Source organism: Osmerus mordax, chromosome 3 (assembly GCF_038355195.1).
Source record: "Osmerus mordax isolate fOsmMor3 chromosome 3, fOsmMor3.pri, whole genome shotgun sequence".
Classification (NCBI taxonomy): Eukaryota; Metazoa; Chordata; class Actinopteri; order Osmeriformes; family Osmeridae; genus Osmerus; species Osmerus mordax.
In genome coordinates, this window is record NC_090052.1 from 15,574,569 (window position 1) to 15,590,647 (window position 16,079).

At 47.4% G+C, this 16,079-nt stretch overlaps 1 protein-coding gene across 1 annotated transcript in view; it reads right to left on the minus strand.

The window, feature by feature from the left end:
• The window catches only part of cacna1aa (calcium channel, voltage-dependent, P/Q type, alpha 1A subunit, a), a 73,178-nt gene that overhangs the window by 29,760 nt on the left and 27,339 nt on the right, over positions 1-16,079 (minus strand). The window contains exons 18-34 of the mRNA XM_067232720.1: positions 15,051-15,168; positions 14,705-14,772; positions 14,344-14,450; positions 12,414-12,464; positions 11,335-11,503; positions 9,618-10,285; positions 9,031-9,374; positions 8,749-8,884; positions 8,485-8,614; positions 8,336-8,395; positions 7,927-8,033; positions 3,785-3,793; positions 1,592-1,691; positions 1,048-1,208; positions 699-839; positions 328-529; positions 30-194 (exon numbers count right to left, since the gene is read on the minus strand). Of these exons, the coding sequence (XP_067088821.1) occupies positions 30-194; positions 328-529; positions 699-839; positions 1,048-1,208; positions 1,592-1,691; positions 3,785-3,793; positions 7,927-8,033; positions 8,336-8,395; positions 8,485-8,614; positions 8,749-8,884; positions 9,031-9,374; positions 9,618-10,285; positions 11,335-11,503; positions 12,414-12,464; positions 14,344-14,450; positions 14,705-14,772; positions 15,051-15,168 (2,736 nt within the window). The remainder of the gene's footprint in view (positions 1-29; positions 195-327; positions 530-698; positions 840-1,047; positions 1,209-1,591; positions 1,692-3,784; positions 3,794-7,926; positions 8,034-8,335; positions 8,396-8,484; positions 8,615-8,748; positions 8,885-9,030; positions 9,375-9,617; positions 10,286-11,334; positions 11,504-12,413; positions 12,465-14,343; positions 14,451-14,704; positions 14,773-15,050; positions 15,169-16,079) is intronic.

Genomic DNA, 16,079 nt, shown 5'->3' on the forward strand with positions numbered 1-16,079 from the left:
TTAATACATGCATGCACCCGGACGTGTACCTTCATCATCAGTACAATGGTATTGAGCGCGATCATGGCCATAATAGTATACTCAAACGGTGGCGACACCACAAACTCCCACATGCGGTACTGGAAGCTCTGCTTGTTCTGAGGCATGTGTCGCGTCAGGGGTCTGGCGTTGATTGCAAAGTCTATACAGGCTCTCTGAAAGGATCCAGAACACAAGGTGTTGTTTGACATACAGACATTGATACACAGACACAGGTAGACATTTAACACCGTTCAATGGCTACCTCGCCGTTTTGGCGAGGTAGCCATCTCTCCCTGCCTTCCTCACCTCGTTCTTTTCGAGACTGTAGTCCTCCATCATCTTGTCTCCCTGTTCTTGGAAGGTGATGATGATGAGAGCCACGAAGATGTTGACGAAGAAGAAGGGGAAGACCACGAAGTACACCACGTAGAAGATGGACATCTCCATCCGGTACCCCGGGCTCGGGCCCTGATTCTCATAAGTCGCATCCACTGAATGTTTCAGCACCCTGGAGGTGACAAAGCAGCGGTTGTGAGAAGAAAGTGAGTCGGTGTTTTTGTGGCTTGTGTTTGTGGGTGTGCTTGTGGGTGTGCTTGCTGTGTATTTTAGTGTTTGTGTGTGGGGTGTTTGTGGTGTGGGGTGTGTGTTTGTGTGGTGTGTGTGAGTGTGACACTCACTGCGGCCACCCCTCTCCGGTAGACACGGTGAAGAGGGTGAGCAGGGCCCAAAGCACGTTGTCGTAGTGGAAATCGTACTTCTTCCACTCCCGCTTCTGCGCCTTCACTTCGTTATCGCGTTCATACACCAGATACTCTCCCCTAAAACATGCCAAGGAAGCACCCGTATCGCTCTTATTATACTGTCAACTTCTGGAAAGAGGGAAACAGGAAGTATTGCTTCTTGGCTCAGGTTAGCTGTGATTTTCCACATAGCTGAGTGTTATTTTCCTGCAACTTGTGGAACATCTCTCCTTGATAAGATGAGCCAAGTGCGGATCTAACATACATGAACTGTGTGTTTCCTGACCTGCAATCGCGCTCAAACTCTTTGGACTCGTCGGTGCAGTAGAAAAATCGGCCTTTGAAGAGCTGCACAGCCACCACGGCGAAGATGAACATGAACAGCATGTATACAATGAGGATGTTCAACACGTTCTTCAGCGAGTTGACAACGCAGTCAAACACCGCCTGGAGAGGTAGAGAACATGCTGTCAAACTCACTTTTTCAAACTAACTTCACTTCCCAAACATGGATTAAGCGTAGTCCGACACAAAAAAACTTTTTTCAATGAATATCTTCGTAGAATATTTCTCTTTGTTTAGGACTAGACTTAATCCATGTCTAGGACACAGGCCGTAGAGGGCTGTTGAGCATCCAAACCTATGCTTGAGGAAAAGTGCTTACCACTTTTGGGAGAGAAATTCCTTGCTGTGCCATGTGCCACAACAGTAGTTATAGGCCAAAAGTGAAAATTGTGAATCTTTCTATCAACAACAAACACTTGGCTCTAAGCTCTGACATATTGCTTCGGCAACATTTGCTGACATGGCAAAAAGGTTTGTGAAAGTACCTTAAGCTTGGGAAGACGCTTGATGGTTTTCAGAGGTCTCAACACTCTTAGAACTCTGAGGGACTTGATGGTGCTGATGTCTTTCCCTTTACTGCTCCCCCTGTATACACACACCCGCCCGTGCACACACACACACACACACACACACACACATACATGCACACACACATGAAAGTACTGTCAGAAGAAAAGAGGGAGTTGTTTGGAGAGAGTACCAGCGCAGTCCTTTCAATCCAAAATGGCGAAAGGTGGCCATTCCTAGAGGGTGGGCACGGCCGAGTTAGCTCCATGTGAGTAACTACGACAGGGTTGAAGAACATAGCAACACATGCTACATTGCTATTCATGTTAGCTTGTCCTACCGTAGATACGGTATGTTGTTAGCGCTGTTGCTACATGCTATTAAAACTCTGTGGATAAGCAATATTTTATACTACATGCTAATTAAAGTTCTGATACTAAAGTGTGGTATCGGAACTATCCTGTCTTGCCAAATGTGAAAGCATTCAACACTTCGCTAAGCGACTGGAAAACGTAGCAATCACATGCCAGATTGATAGTGCAGTCTACTCATGCTACTCTAAAATGCTGCTCCATGCTGCTTATAAACCGGCTGCTTCTAGAGCAGATGGAGGACAGTGAACTTTATTCAGAGGTGTTTACAGAGAGAGTTGGACCATTCTCCTTTATTGGATAAAAAGCCCTTAAGCTTAAAAAAAAATTGTGTACAAACAATGGCCTATCACATGATTACATGTATAGGAACCATGCTGGTCCTCGAGACAATAAAGGGGACCTTACTGGGGCAAAACAAAGGTACATGTAGGCTACAAAGATAATGAAGGACATTCAAATGAATATGAATGTTATTGTAATGTTTGTATCTTTCTTTCTCTGGACAATAATATTCGCCAATTGTCTGTCTGAAACAATTATTATGTATTAAATAACTGTTCATATTTAATGACCAAACTCTCTCAGTATACCATATGTTTCTTATCGTTCTGTACTATTACTCTTGTGCAATTCTTTCCTGCCTTTAATACGTACTTAAACAAAACTGGTTTCATAGCATAACCCCAACAGCATGAGATTTTGTCTTGAGCTAGTAAAGACAAAAATACTAACAAGCATTTCTTGACTGAAATGCCCAGCCAAACCTCTTTTTCTTTTTTGGGGGGGAGGGGGGGATGCAAAGGGATATGGAATATTATATGTATTAGGGTGGGGATGTCTGTCTTTTTAAATAGTTACTTTGTAGGCTGGTTTTACTACAGCTAGCTTAGCCTAATTTCAAATATTGTCACCTATCACAACTATTGTTCATGACTAACAGCGCTCCCATATTGCTCTATGTATTTCCCCCTGGCGTTGGTGGTTGGAACCAAGGGTGGCCTGAACAAGGTCATAGGTCATGAATAGGGTTGTGTGTGAAGGTGTGTGAGGCTTTCTAGAACCCCCTGTGGTGTGTACAGCTGCTTGGTTCTAGCAGCTGTTACACCAGATGTGGGGCAGATAGTGGATGTGTGTGTGCGTGTGTACAGGTATATGCAGGTGTGTGTGTGTGTTTATATTGTACTCCTACAGCATATGTAACACATCTTCTGGGTTTGGGCAGGATGGAATTCTGCTCTCCATTAGCTCAGTTTACATGACTCACTGCTTCTCCGCTTGCCATCTGCACTGTAGTCCTAACTGTAGCACCAAACCACCCTCCCTATCGAACCCTATCGACCATTGCTACTGCTGACAGCTATATGCTTCTCCAAATCTATATGAACAATAGTTGTGTTTGAATTCAGTTCACACATTGTTCATATTTCTGAACTTCTATAATTCAGAAGAATACCTGTTTAGCTAAATCTTTGGCCTGACTAACTGGTAAAGTAGTTTATTTGAACATCCTCATAAGGTCATGTTGATTCCCTCTGCATGCAGTTCGGATTCACATCAGATTCCGATTCGATTCAGATCCCCTTGTTATTTCCATCCGTTGCGTTTCAGACACGGCTGGTCCACAGACAGACCAGAATGAACAACAACGACAGTTAGACAAGTAGTCGGACAGTGACGACGGACGGACGGATGGATGGAACAGATTATTTTAAAGAAAGAGAGGAAAGCCTTGTGATCTGTAGGACAAGCACTGACAGTGCAGTGGGGAAAGAAAAGAGAAAAGAGAGAGAACTTTACCCGCCGCCGCTTCTGTTGGTGTCCAGACGGAGAGATGAGAAAGAGTGAGAAACACGAAGACAGAAGAGGACAGAAATATAGAAGGGAGGGAAAAAGGGACAGAGAGAGAGATAGAGAGAGCGAGAGAGAGCGAGAGAGAGAAAACAGAATATAGAGAAAGGAGGGATTTGGAGGAAAAACATCAATATGAGAGGCAGAAAAAGAGAGAGGAAGAAGAGTGCAAGGCCTGCGTTTTTGTTAGGTTGTCCCTCCACCTTGAAAACATGCACACTTTACTCTCTGTCTGTGTGTCACAGACACAACAGTATTTAAATGGTGTGACTAAAACTGTGACATATTAATAGGGCTGACGTCTTTGGAAAATTTCTATTTAACTATTCCTATCCTATGTCAACACACGATTGGCTGTGCTAGTATGCAGACACACACACACCCCTCCATTCTACTGTAGACACAGGACAGGACACAGCACCAAACTAGTGCCTTCATCATTGACACCTCGTCAACGATGCGTCGAACGACTCTAAACAAAAGGGGGACATCCATGTTAGTACCTGTGGTAACCAAGCCATCATCCGATTGGCTGGTTAGAGGGTGACATGCATCTGCAGTGACCTATCAGGGCCTATCTTTGAGTAAGAAACATGCAGGATGACAAGGCAAGCCAAGACACCTCTGATCTCCAGACCAGACTGCAGATGCCAGACTAATTAGATTCAAGGAGCGATACGCATCTCCAATGAGAGTGCTCGGTCTATCTGGAGTGCCGTTTGATTTCCACCAATCGAATTAGAGGGCTATCTGTATCTGCAAGGAGTCTGTTGCAGGTCTCTGTGGTTTTAGTGTAATCTACTGAGCCAGTATCAGGGCACCTGAGCTCCCCAGCCCAGCTCTTAGGAAGCAGGCCAGGCCCAACTACACATTGATGTTAGGTGAGTGGACAGATCTGAACTTGTGTGTGGATTGGTACAGTTTGGATGAGACTGTAGTTTCTATATCTTTGGATGTGAATATGTGTGTGTGTGTGTGTGTGTTCGCTGGTCTGTTTGTATGTAAGTCTGTCTGACTGTCAGTATGCCTGTCCTCATTCTTCAAGTCCCCTTTCCTTAGACAACAAACGCAGGCCTAAACACACATATATACAAAACGCAAAACATAGACACACACATATATATGTAACACTTCCAGTTGGGTTAGGGGACAGACAGAGTTAGTTGCACAAAAACACAGACACACACACACACCCACCACCAGTAGAAGGTTAGAAGACAGACTGTTAGAGACACACATGCACAAGCACGCACACTCTGCAGGGTGTACATATATTGAGAATCAGCCTGACATACAGGGGTCCCACCATTGTCACCCAGGACCGCTTGCCCCTTTCAAGGGCTACAGAACTTGTTGTCTTACAGTCAGATTCCCCCCCCCCCCCCCTGGAATGAGTCAGCATGGCAGAGGGTAAGAGAATCCGATCCTTAACCAGCCACGTTAGGAAACGTCTACAGTGCATTGTGTGGCTCAATTACTCCACCATGTCCTCCTCTCACTCTCATTTACAACCTGTGATCTGAGAACACTGGATAGTTGAGGCCTATCCAGTGCTGGCATTTTGTCACTGAAAGTCAAAAAAGTGAGAGAAAGCAAGGAGAGGGAATTGTCTCTGTCAGCGCAGAGCAGAGCAGGGAAGGGAAGACGGGAAAAGATGGAAGAGGGGGGTGGGGGATGGATGGAGGGATGGACGGAGGGGGACGTTCGGCAGGCACAGCCAGGTTCTCTTCCTATTCCTCCAACCGTGAGGACGAGTAACCCTTCCATGCCCTCTGGCCTACAGTCGCCGCGCTGTAGGCCCACTGGGACGTCAAGCAGAGGGAGTTACTGTTAGGGAGCAAGGGGATAAGGGATCATGGGAAGGAGGGGGGGCCATAAGGTCACATGCTTGGATAAAGGAGGTTGGGGGGGGGGGGCGCAGTGTTGGCGTGTGGTTGGGGGGAATGCACAGTGGAGTGGGCTTTGCTTGCATCTGGAAAACCCCTATCAGCTTATGACCTCCAGACATACACGCCGAGCCATGATAGTATATGCATTTAATAGAGTATGCATTTGGAGTATGCATTCAGCATTGTATACAGTAAGGATGGTATGCTCTTACCGTATGTGCTCATAAATTTATGTTAGTCACAGCCATTCCCATTCCTGTATGCATGTAAATGGGGTCCAGGTCGTGTATGTACTGCACACCATTCTCACTCATAGCTTTCAACACTGCACAGGCACCAATTCTATTTGAATTCAATCGACTTGTCAACTAAATGTTGCTCTTGCCTTATCCTAACTGCGAGCATTCCCATGTCATGCTGCACATGACTACTGGTAACCAGATTTTCCAATGGCACAAATGTGAAAAATTAATTACACCTTTAATGCAAGTCTTGCAACTAACATAGCAGCTAACAAACTTCACTTTCCAGTAACATTTGGTCACTTCCACAATCGAATTTCAGGTTTCTTCCAATAGTTGCGACATTGTAAGCCAGACAGATCTAAACAGTACACCTACATACTATAGTAGTTCAGTTTCTTGTTCCGTGAATCAATCAGACATAATCTTGGCAGAGGCTACAACACTCTTTACACTCGTCCATGCAATTACCATAAAAGCCACAATCTAATTGCATCCTTAGTTGAATAACTGCATGTCAGCCAGCCAAGAGAGTTAGTGAGTGATCTTAAGGCGTCATTTTCCTTAATGACCTTTGGCCCCCAGCCACAGGCACTCAATGTACATCTCTACTGATATCATCAACTCGGTAGAAGCATCTGCAATCACTCTCCAGTAGGATGAGTGCAATATGGTTTTGTACACTTATCCATTTACAGTTTGAAAGTGCCTAGATTTGGAATGGGTCCTGCTCTACTTGCCTGTAGCTTTGTGCATTTGTGCATTGTTTGATTGAAACGGCTGTTGTCCTCTATGTGCTGCACAAGAACAACAGTGTTTGGATAGGTATCTATCAGGCAGGCAGCAATGGCTCAGTCACTGAGGAGGACGAGAATACATTGGCATGCATATTCGTGATTGGTTCATAAACCTGGATATACATCTGGACAAATGCGTATCAATGCCACTGAGGCATCATAGCTGTATACCTGAGTTCATCTTAAGACAAATGTTCCTCTTCCAAACATGTTAGATGATGTTATTGGATCCATGTAAAATCCGTGTAGCTTTTTGTCATTATATTTTAAAAGCAGTCCATTAAGTCCCTCGAATCTCATTCTATTTCAACCTCTCCACTTCATTTCTACATTCTTTCACTTTGTGAAAGCAGATGAAATAAAAGTCAGTGATAAACACGGCACTAACCATCATCCATTCCATGCAAAACTCCTAAGAACTCAAAGTCTCAATTTCAGTTCCTTTAGGCCAAGACCTCCAAATGACTGTCCTATGGTCACTAGGCGTGCAGAGGAAGGAGGCTCAAATACCTGCTCTCTCCGGGAAGGGGTGAAGATCACAGAGGGGGGGGGGGGGGTTGGGGAGTATACGTCTCGGCCGCATCTCTGCCCCCCCTCTGGTCCAGAACCACCTGGGCACTTAAAGGGTTACAGGTGCCTGGGGTGGTCCTCACTCCCACAAAAACAAATGAGGTGGGTAGGGGTGGAGGGGGCGTATAGAGGGTTGGGGATGGGGGACCGGTTGGTTGGGTGGTGAAGAGGTCAGGATTTGGGGGGGGGGGGGGGGGGGAAGGTGTAGCGTGGGGTAGGGGGAGCTCTTATGACCAGCATTGAGCTTGGACTAGACGCCAATCACATTGGATAGGGTCACGGGACAAGATTATGACGAAAGAGGAACAAAAGAGAAAGAGAGAGAATAGAGGGAGAGAGAGAGACAGAGAGAGATAGAGAGAGAGAGAGAGAGAGAGAGAGAGAGAGAGAGAGAGAGAGAGAGAGAGAGAGAGAGAGAGAGAGAGAGAGAGAGAGAGAGGAGGGGGGGCGAGGAGCACTGCAGGGTGGGGTCAAGAGTGCTGGAGGACCAGCAGGCTGAAGGTGATGGGAGTGGGGGGCAGGTGCAGGGGTGGGGGACAGGAAAGAAGAGGAGAAAGGCAGGAGGGGGAGGAGAGGGAAGGATGGTAACTTACGTGAAGGCGAAGGCCACCAGAGCACCACTAACCACTATAAAGTCCAGGATGTTCCACAAGTCACGGAAATAGGATCCCTGATGCAGAACCAGACCAAGGTCCACCATCTGGGAGGCATACGAGAGAGAGAGAGAGAGAGAGAGAGAGAGAGAGAGATAGAGAGAGAGGTTGAAAGAGACAGTGAGAGAGAGCGAAAGAGTGAGATAAACAAAGAAAGAGAGGAAATTAGACTGAGCAATATAGTGATGATTTCATAAAGGAAAATTCTCAACCACCACTACCACATCACATCCGTTCCATTACATTTGGGACATGCACTGTCTGAAGTCTGCAGTGGGGCTCTGGAGCAATGTGTAGCCCAGGGAAAGCTCTCCATTCTGGTGCTATGAGATCCAGGAAGGTGCCTTACCTTAATTAACATTTCAAAGGTGAACACTCCTGTGAACACATAGTCAAAATAACGCAGCACCTACATAGAGAGAGAGACCAGATGTTAGTGTATACTGTAAACGTGTGTGTGTGTGTGTGAGATTCATGGTATGTAGTGGACTGTCTCACGTTGTTGCGAGGGGACTCAGGCCACACAGGGTCTTCTGCAGCTAAAGCGACGCTGCTCAAAGCGATAACCAGCAGAATGGTAAACTCAAAGTAGCTCCCACGGCAAATGTAGTGGCACAATCGTCGGAACCTGCTCTCACGCAAACACGTACACATGTGCAGAGAGAAATGTGTTACAAAAGGGGGGTGCATTTTTCAACACATTGAGGTGTAACGTCTATGTGTAGGAGTGTTGTGTGTGTGTGTAACTGCAAGTACACTCACGGGTTCGTTGTAGACAGAATGAACATAGAGCTGTAGGGAGGCATGGGTTTGCGTCCACCATCTTTGCCCTTCTCATCCTCATCATCATCCATATCCTCCTTCTTGGGCAGGGGCTCTGTGTTGGCATTCTTATTGACTTGAGAGAACAAAAGGAGAATAGAGGGCGGAGGTGGAAGGGTGAGGGAGGAGGGGAAAGACAGTTAGAAAGAAGAGAAGTAGGAGACACAGAGGTTGTGGTAATCCAAGCTTGTGCACAAACAGCCCCACTTTCGTTCTCCTCACCCTGTAGAATTGCATTGCTGGAGGGGTACATGGGCATGTCCAGCGCTGTGTAGTCTGGGTGTGGTAGCCGAGTCCTATTACCAAGATGGCTGACATTGCCATAGCTATCAGCAGGCACTAGGCCTCCTTGGGTGCTGCTCTTAGTCATATGGAGGCCTGAACCGAAGCCTGGGGCTGGAGTATGATTGCTGGCAGGGATAGGGTGGTCTTGGGTGCCCTGTTGCGAGGGGGAGCTGGTGGCTAGTTTACTGTTCATCACGTTATCCATGTCCTCGCTGTATTGGCTGTCTTGTCTGGGGAGGCTCTTTTGGATTGGTCGGGTGGTGGAGAGGTTGGGGCCATCCCTGGAGGGGAGTGTGGAAAGGGAGGGGAGGGTTGAAAACAAGTCCAAGAAGGATGAGAAATGGGATAAAGAGAGTAAGAGATGGAGAATGGTTACACGAGAGTGAAGCAAAGACGTACAGAGATATACAAAAGAACAGCCTCGAGTTACAAATCTCTTGAAAGGTTTCCCCAACCGTCAGAGAAGATGGAATATTTCTGGAACAAAGGTCAACATGTATTCACGTATACGCCTGTTTACGAACCTCCTCCGATGCTGTCGTGTCCTCTCCTTCTTCCCCTCCCCCTCCGACTGGTTGCCGTGGCGGTGACGCCTCGGCCTCCTCTCTGCTTCGCCGCCCTCCTGCTCCCCTTCCTCCCCCTCCTTCTTCCTGTGCCTCCCCCCTCCTCCTCCCCCCCCCTCCTCATCCTCAGCCACGCGCCGGTGTGGCCTGGGCCTCCGGTGCTCCGAAGGCCCCCCCCCCTGACCTCCCCCACTACCCCCGCGGGTGTGGTGGTGCCTCCGGGCGGGGGGCCTGTCCTCAGAGGAAGCCTGCCCGGGCACGGGGGCATCCAGACGGGTGTGGGATGTGTGGTGATGCTGGCGGCTATGGTTGTGGTGATGGTTCTCCGTCTCCTTGCGGCTCCGCCGGCTCTCGGTGGATTCACCGCGCTCCAGGGGGGCCCTCCTGGACCCTGGACCCCTTCCGCGCCCTCTGTCGTGGAGCTGTGCGTCCTTGCGGAGGATCTCGTCGGTGGGCTGCTGGGTGAGGCAGGGCTCGGCCTCCGGGGTGGTGCCGGGGGTTCCAGTGCCTGGGGGTTTGGTAGCTGTGGTCTTGTTGGTGTTGTTGTTGCGGTTCTCGTGGGGGTCTACCACCAGGGGGCGGTCCAGATGGGTTTTCATGTCTGGACGGACGTTGCGGGAGAAGTTTACCTAGAGGAGGGTGGAGGGGAGGGGGGGGGGGTGATGGAGAAAAGGGAGGTAGGACACAACGGTGTCAGGCGTGGTATGGTGGAGAGACACAGAGAGAGAGGGAGACGGAGAGAGTGTGAGGTGTCAAGTGAAGGAAGTTTGATAAAATAGAACAGCTCTACCGTGGTTCTAGTCCTTGTATACCATCACATCAATCCACAACCACACGTCGAATAGGTGCTCTTTACAAATTCCTTGGTGAAAGCAACACTCAAACATACAGCTGGGCTCGTGAAACATTCAACATGAGATGCAAAATAACTGCGGTAGTTTGGAAAGAAGTGTTGGTCATATGTACAATGAATGTGTTTTAAAAGAAGTTTACAGTTGGCTAAAAAGCTTGATTCAATGTATGTTGATTTAACTCCATTTGGGGTAGATGCCACCTGCAGTTTTATGACACCGAACTAGTAACTAGTGACGAGTGACTTTAGAGTTCTTGTCACCTAGGGAGGAAGAGACAGTTGGTTTGAAGACAATGTGGATTCAACTGTATTGTTCTAAGGAGTTAACCAATAACAGAAGAGATTTTGTATAGCTGCATGTCTGTAGGATGGACCAATGACTTTTGAGAACTGTCGTATCTATAAAATGGTCTGTTGAAGAATGTTCTGGGGAGTTCAGGGCCATCGGCTGGGTAGTGCTGGTGGGCTGGATTCTCCCAGTTCCATTTCTAGAATGCTAGATGGAGCTGTATGGAATTGTCTTTGTGTTATTGTCTTTAGTATGTGTGTCCATTATGTTATTTTGGTAACGTTATTATGTTTACGTGATACGTCAAATAAACATTAACTCTGTACGTCACCCGACTTCAGCTTTACGATTGATTCTCTCAAAAACTGCCACAACATAGTACACTGTTTGCTGTCACGCAAACAGTACAGGCGAGTTTTGCCTTTAAATCTATCTCACAGTAGCACCTACAACTCCTGCAGTACAACAGAACTTCACGTCACCTAGAGACGACGAGGCAGCTACCCTCATTGCTCCACGAGCGTCTCCATATTTACCCCATCCGCCTCGCCCTCGTTCCCCATCCTTTCCTTCCAGCTATCCTCGGGGTCCAGCTCGTTGAAGAGGGCCTCACGGCTGGTGACCAGAGTCTGTTTCCTCAGCTCTTTGGTGCGCTGCTCCCACACCGACTTGTTGCTCCCCCTGTGGTTCTTCTGCTGTTCCTTACTGCCAGGAGGAGGGCACGTGGAGAGGGGGGGGGGGGGGGGGGGGGTTGAGGAGACAAGTGAAAGGTGAGAGAAAGGCGGAAAGACGGGGGGGAAGAGAGTACAGGGGTAAGAGGGGGAGGGCAGGGTCCCAAAACGTGTCAAATGAAAGGAGGTTTGAGTTGTGAGGGGAAATGGAAGAGGAGGAGAGGAAGAATAAGAATGGTTGGGCGGAGGTTAAGAGAAGGTCAAATCCCTGGTTGGTATTTGAGCATTAAAGACACAAACACATGGTCACACGCATACACGTACCAACACAAACACACACACACACACTTGGTACATGTACAGTAAACATACTGTCTACAGACATAAGTACGAGCAAATACATAGACAAACACAGCTACGCCCACACACACATTGGTAAAGGGGCACTTTGCTGGACCTAAAGGGCTCACACAGACTGAGTGGTGTATGGCCAAGCACAGTTTTCCAAAGCAGAGGCAGGAAAACCCCACTTTGGGAAACCCCCTGGGGCACAAGATGGAGGACGACACAGAGGCAGGCTCAGGATTGGTACATACGGTAGTCTATGAGGAACCCTCACCCCGAAACATCCCAAAGAAAGAGCCAAAATGGAGTTCTCAACAAAAACGCCCATAAATGGAAGTTCAAAATGGCTTCCCCTTTGCCATTTCCTGTTATCACAGGGCCAACAGTCAACCACAGTAAAGCTGCAGCCATACTGCGAGGTGCAGCCAACAGAATCATACGCAAAAGAAGCCAACTCAGATACAACGATAAAAGCAAGGGGGAGGAATACTCTACTGAGTCAAAGGTAAAACGCAAAGGGAACTCAAGGAAATGGGCAGTGTGAAGGACGAAAGGAAAGCAGGAGAAAATAAACAGAACGAGTATAAATGAATAAATACCAGTCCAGAAAGGGGTCGGAATCGGTGTGAGACTCACTGTGTACTTTGTTGCTGAGGAGGGAAACAGGTGGTGAGTGAGATGGCACAGAGAACACACACCAGCAACACACACCAGCAACACACACCACCATGTCACCTCAACCCCCAACACTCAACTGGAATCGAACACTGACCTTAACGTCAACCCTTGCAGCAACGTTACATCTGTTTTAACCCAATGTAAACCTAACCTTAACATCAATTTAACTAGGCTCTAACTCAACCACGGTTTCACCTCAAACTCTCTTTGACCTCTGAGCATACTGTTACCTCAACCAAACACCCGGTTTACCTGTAAATCTCAATCTAGCTCAAACCTTATCTTGTCAAGCCTCATTTCAGGATGGACCAAAACCAGTTTGCCTCAGTCTCTCTAAATCAATTGTATCTATTACACATATAGTTGCACTACATTTACCACTGCTTTTCCAGTTATATACATTAAGTATCTATTTATCAACCAGGATTAATGCCCATTATATCTATATATAAGACACACAATCTGTTTCTATATCTTACCGTATACAATTTCCTTTGCTACTCTCTCCCCCCAACCCAATGTCTCTCCCACTATTCGTTCCCTCAATTCTCACACCTGTCACACAGCATCATTAGACAACAGCAACGACACCTCACCTCATCCAGTAGGCCTGGCCTGCTGATGCTGTACTGCTGTTGGCTAAGATGAACTAAGCGTACATACTGTGCACAGGACATGCAATTCAATTCTAAAACAGTCATGCACTCTGAAGACACATGGTCGCTAGCTGACTTTACATAATCCCTTCTTCCCAAACGGAAAGTCCCTGGCCTCGGAGCTACTGACAAGACGGTTTGAGGTTTCAAACCCTCCTCGGACTCCATGGCAGGATTAGGGATTTTGGGGGGGATTTTCTGTGGCCCAATGGTGCACTGCTGGGAGTAATGTCCTCAGTGTCTTGTTGGATCTATCTGCCTTTTATTCACTGTGCATCTCTGAAGGATAGTCCAATTAGGGGCACCATGACCCATTCCTTCTGTATTCAATGTGCAAGGAGTTAAACTACCTCACTGACACCGATTGGGATTTTCACACATGGACTGGATGCCAGGGACTGTTTTGTGACAGAACAAAACCTGCTATTTAACAACGCTGGAGGATTTCAGAGACATCTGCTGCATGTGTTTGTAGCTTTCATATACGCTGTAAGACGTCCATAAAAACAAAGACAAAACATAAGTCACATACCAACAAACATTTGAAGAAAAGATCCAGTTGGGGATACAGTATAAATGTGCCTGGATGCTCAGTAAATATGGGGATGTTTCCATGTCTACTTGTGGAAGTCATACTGGATGGAAAAAGGTTATTAAGACGGACTACCAGTGCTTGAGTTGTGTTTGTGTGTGTCTGTGTATGTGTGTGCATGCATGTGTGTGTTAACACTGGACACTGTCTGTAACCATGAGAGGACGAAGAGAGCTGGATACCTCTATACAGAGAGTAAAGATCAAAGATGCTGTGTTTCCTACTGACTCATTTCAAAGACTGTGTGTGTCAACATGTCTGCATGTGAGTGCGCTTGTATGTTTCTCTGTTATTGACTTGGTTGATTGAACAGTGAATACAGACACTGGCGACGAAGAGACACCAAAAGAAGCAGAGTAGAAGAGAGAGATAGGAAGAGAGACAAAGAGAGAGAGGCATATATACATAAAAAGAGAAAGACAGACAGATAGAAAGAGCGAGAGTTGGAAAAAGCGAGAGAGAGAGAGAGAGAGAGAGAGACAGAGAGAGAGACAGAGAGAGAGAGAGAGAGAGAGAGAGAGAGAGAGAGAGAGAGAGAGAGAGAGAGAGAGAGAGAGAGAGAGAGAGAGAGAGAGGGAAAGGAAAAGGGAAAGGGAAACTCACGCTGCGATAGTGAGGTTGGCAGCAGACAGAGGGCTGACTTCAGCCACCTCCTTGGCCTTTTGCAGGGCGATCTTCTTACTCGCAGCCTTCTCCTCATCCTGCTCGTCCTGGAGAGGGAAGAAGTGAGGACGTGAGATGGAGAGGCGGGGAGAGAGAGTGTTGAAAAGAGAGGGAACACACAGTGAAGGAGATGAAGAGGAACACAGTGGGCGAGGGACAGAGAGAAGAATAGGAGCGACGGAAAAAGAAAGGGAGTATAGACAGGAATACAAGCGATCACATGACTTCAACACTCCTTTCACTGGATAGAGGTGAGGTGGACTGTACAAATACACACAAGTTCCTTAATTAGGTCAGGTACCTTGGTCAGTTCCTGTGCGTTGGCCAGATTGTCCACAGCGATGGCCAAGAACACATTTAGCAGTGTGTCTGGAAACAAAGTTAAAGCAGAGTACACACACCCAGAATGTGTGCAGGCTCATAGCCAGCCTAGTGGAAGGAGAGGTTTTGTGGACCGTTTTGCAGTTTTTCCCCTCATTTTGAATTTACATTTGGTAAAAAAATAATAATTTGGACCTTTGGCAGTGTGGGGAGAGGGAGGGGCTGGTGTGTCTGTGTGTGTGTGAGCACAATTATGATGTACGCCTGTGTATGTGCTTATATTTGTGTGTTAGTACAGTGTGTGTGGGTGAGTGTGTGGAGGATACAGTTGCCGAAGAGTGTGAGCACGATGAAGAAGATGGAGAAGACCATGCCCTTGTTGACCCCTCCCTGAGACTCGATCCCGTCGTACATCACCATGTTCCAGTCCTCTCCTGTCAGGATCTGCCGGACACAAACACACGCCCTTAATGGGTGCTAACCCTCAACGCGTCAGCCCACACATACACACACACACCTGACACACACATAGATAGATGAGCAAACACAGACAAACAACGATACTGTCATATATATACAGCGCCTCTTCTTCCCCTCTTCTAGTCTTCCGCCACCTCGCCCTCCTGCCTTCTCTCCGTCCCTCTATGCCATTCTCTTCTCTCCGTCCCTCTATCCCATTCTCTTCTCTCCGTCCCTCTATCCCATTCCCTCCTCCCCGTCCCTCTATCCCATTCCCTCCTCCCTTCTCTCCGTCCCTCTATCCCATTCCCTCCTCCCTTCTCTCCGTCCCCTTATCCCATTCTTTCCTCCCTTCTCTCCGTCCCTCTATCCCATTCCCTCCTCCCTTCTCTCATTTGGTCCGGCCCGCCATGGCACTGCAGGAACCATATTATTAGGTGCATTATTTGTTGGCAGCAGCACTATATTAATATGTGGAAGAGGACCGTGGAGGCAAGCAGCGTTGCGTACCAATGTACTAAAAGATTTCGCTCGCGCGGTCTGCGCGCTCGCATTAAGTTTGGAATTCTAGCAAATCAAACCCAGAATACGTTGTTGGTTTGGGCTAAGCCCCGAATGTTTACAACGTATGGCTCCGCGCCTGATTAACACTCAGATCGATAAGCAGTCTCAAAAATTGTAGCAATATAAAAAATAATACTATCCCTGTCCATAATCATGATACCCCCGAAGAAATGTTCGATGCACCCCTATTCAAACCAGGCTGCATCCGTGCCAGCTAACATCACAAACCTCACCAAAGAGAAGCAGTTCCAGCCATCACATTAGGGGTGAGTTAATAAAATGTTTGACCAAATATAGCAGGCACATTTTTAAGTTTATAAGGAGGGAGTCAG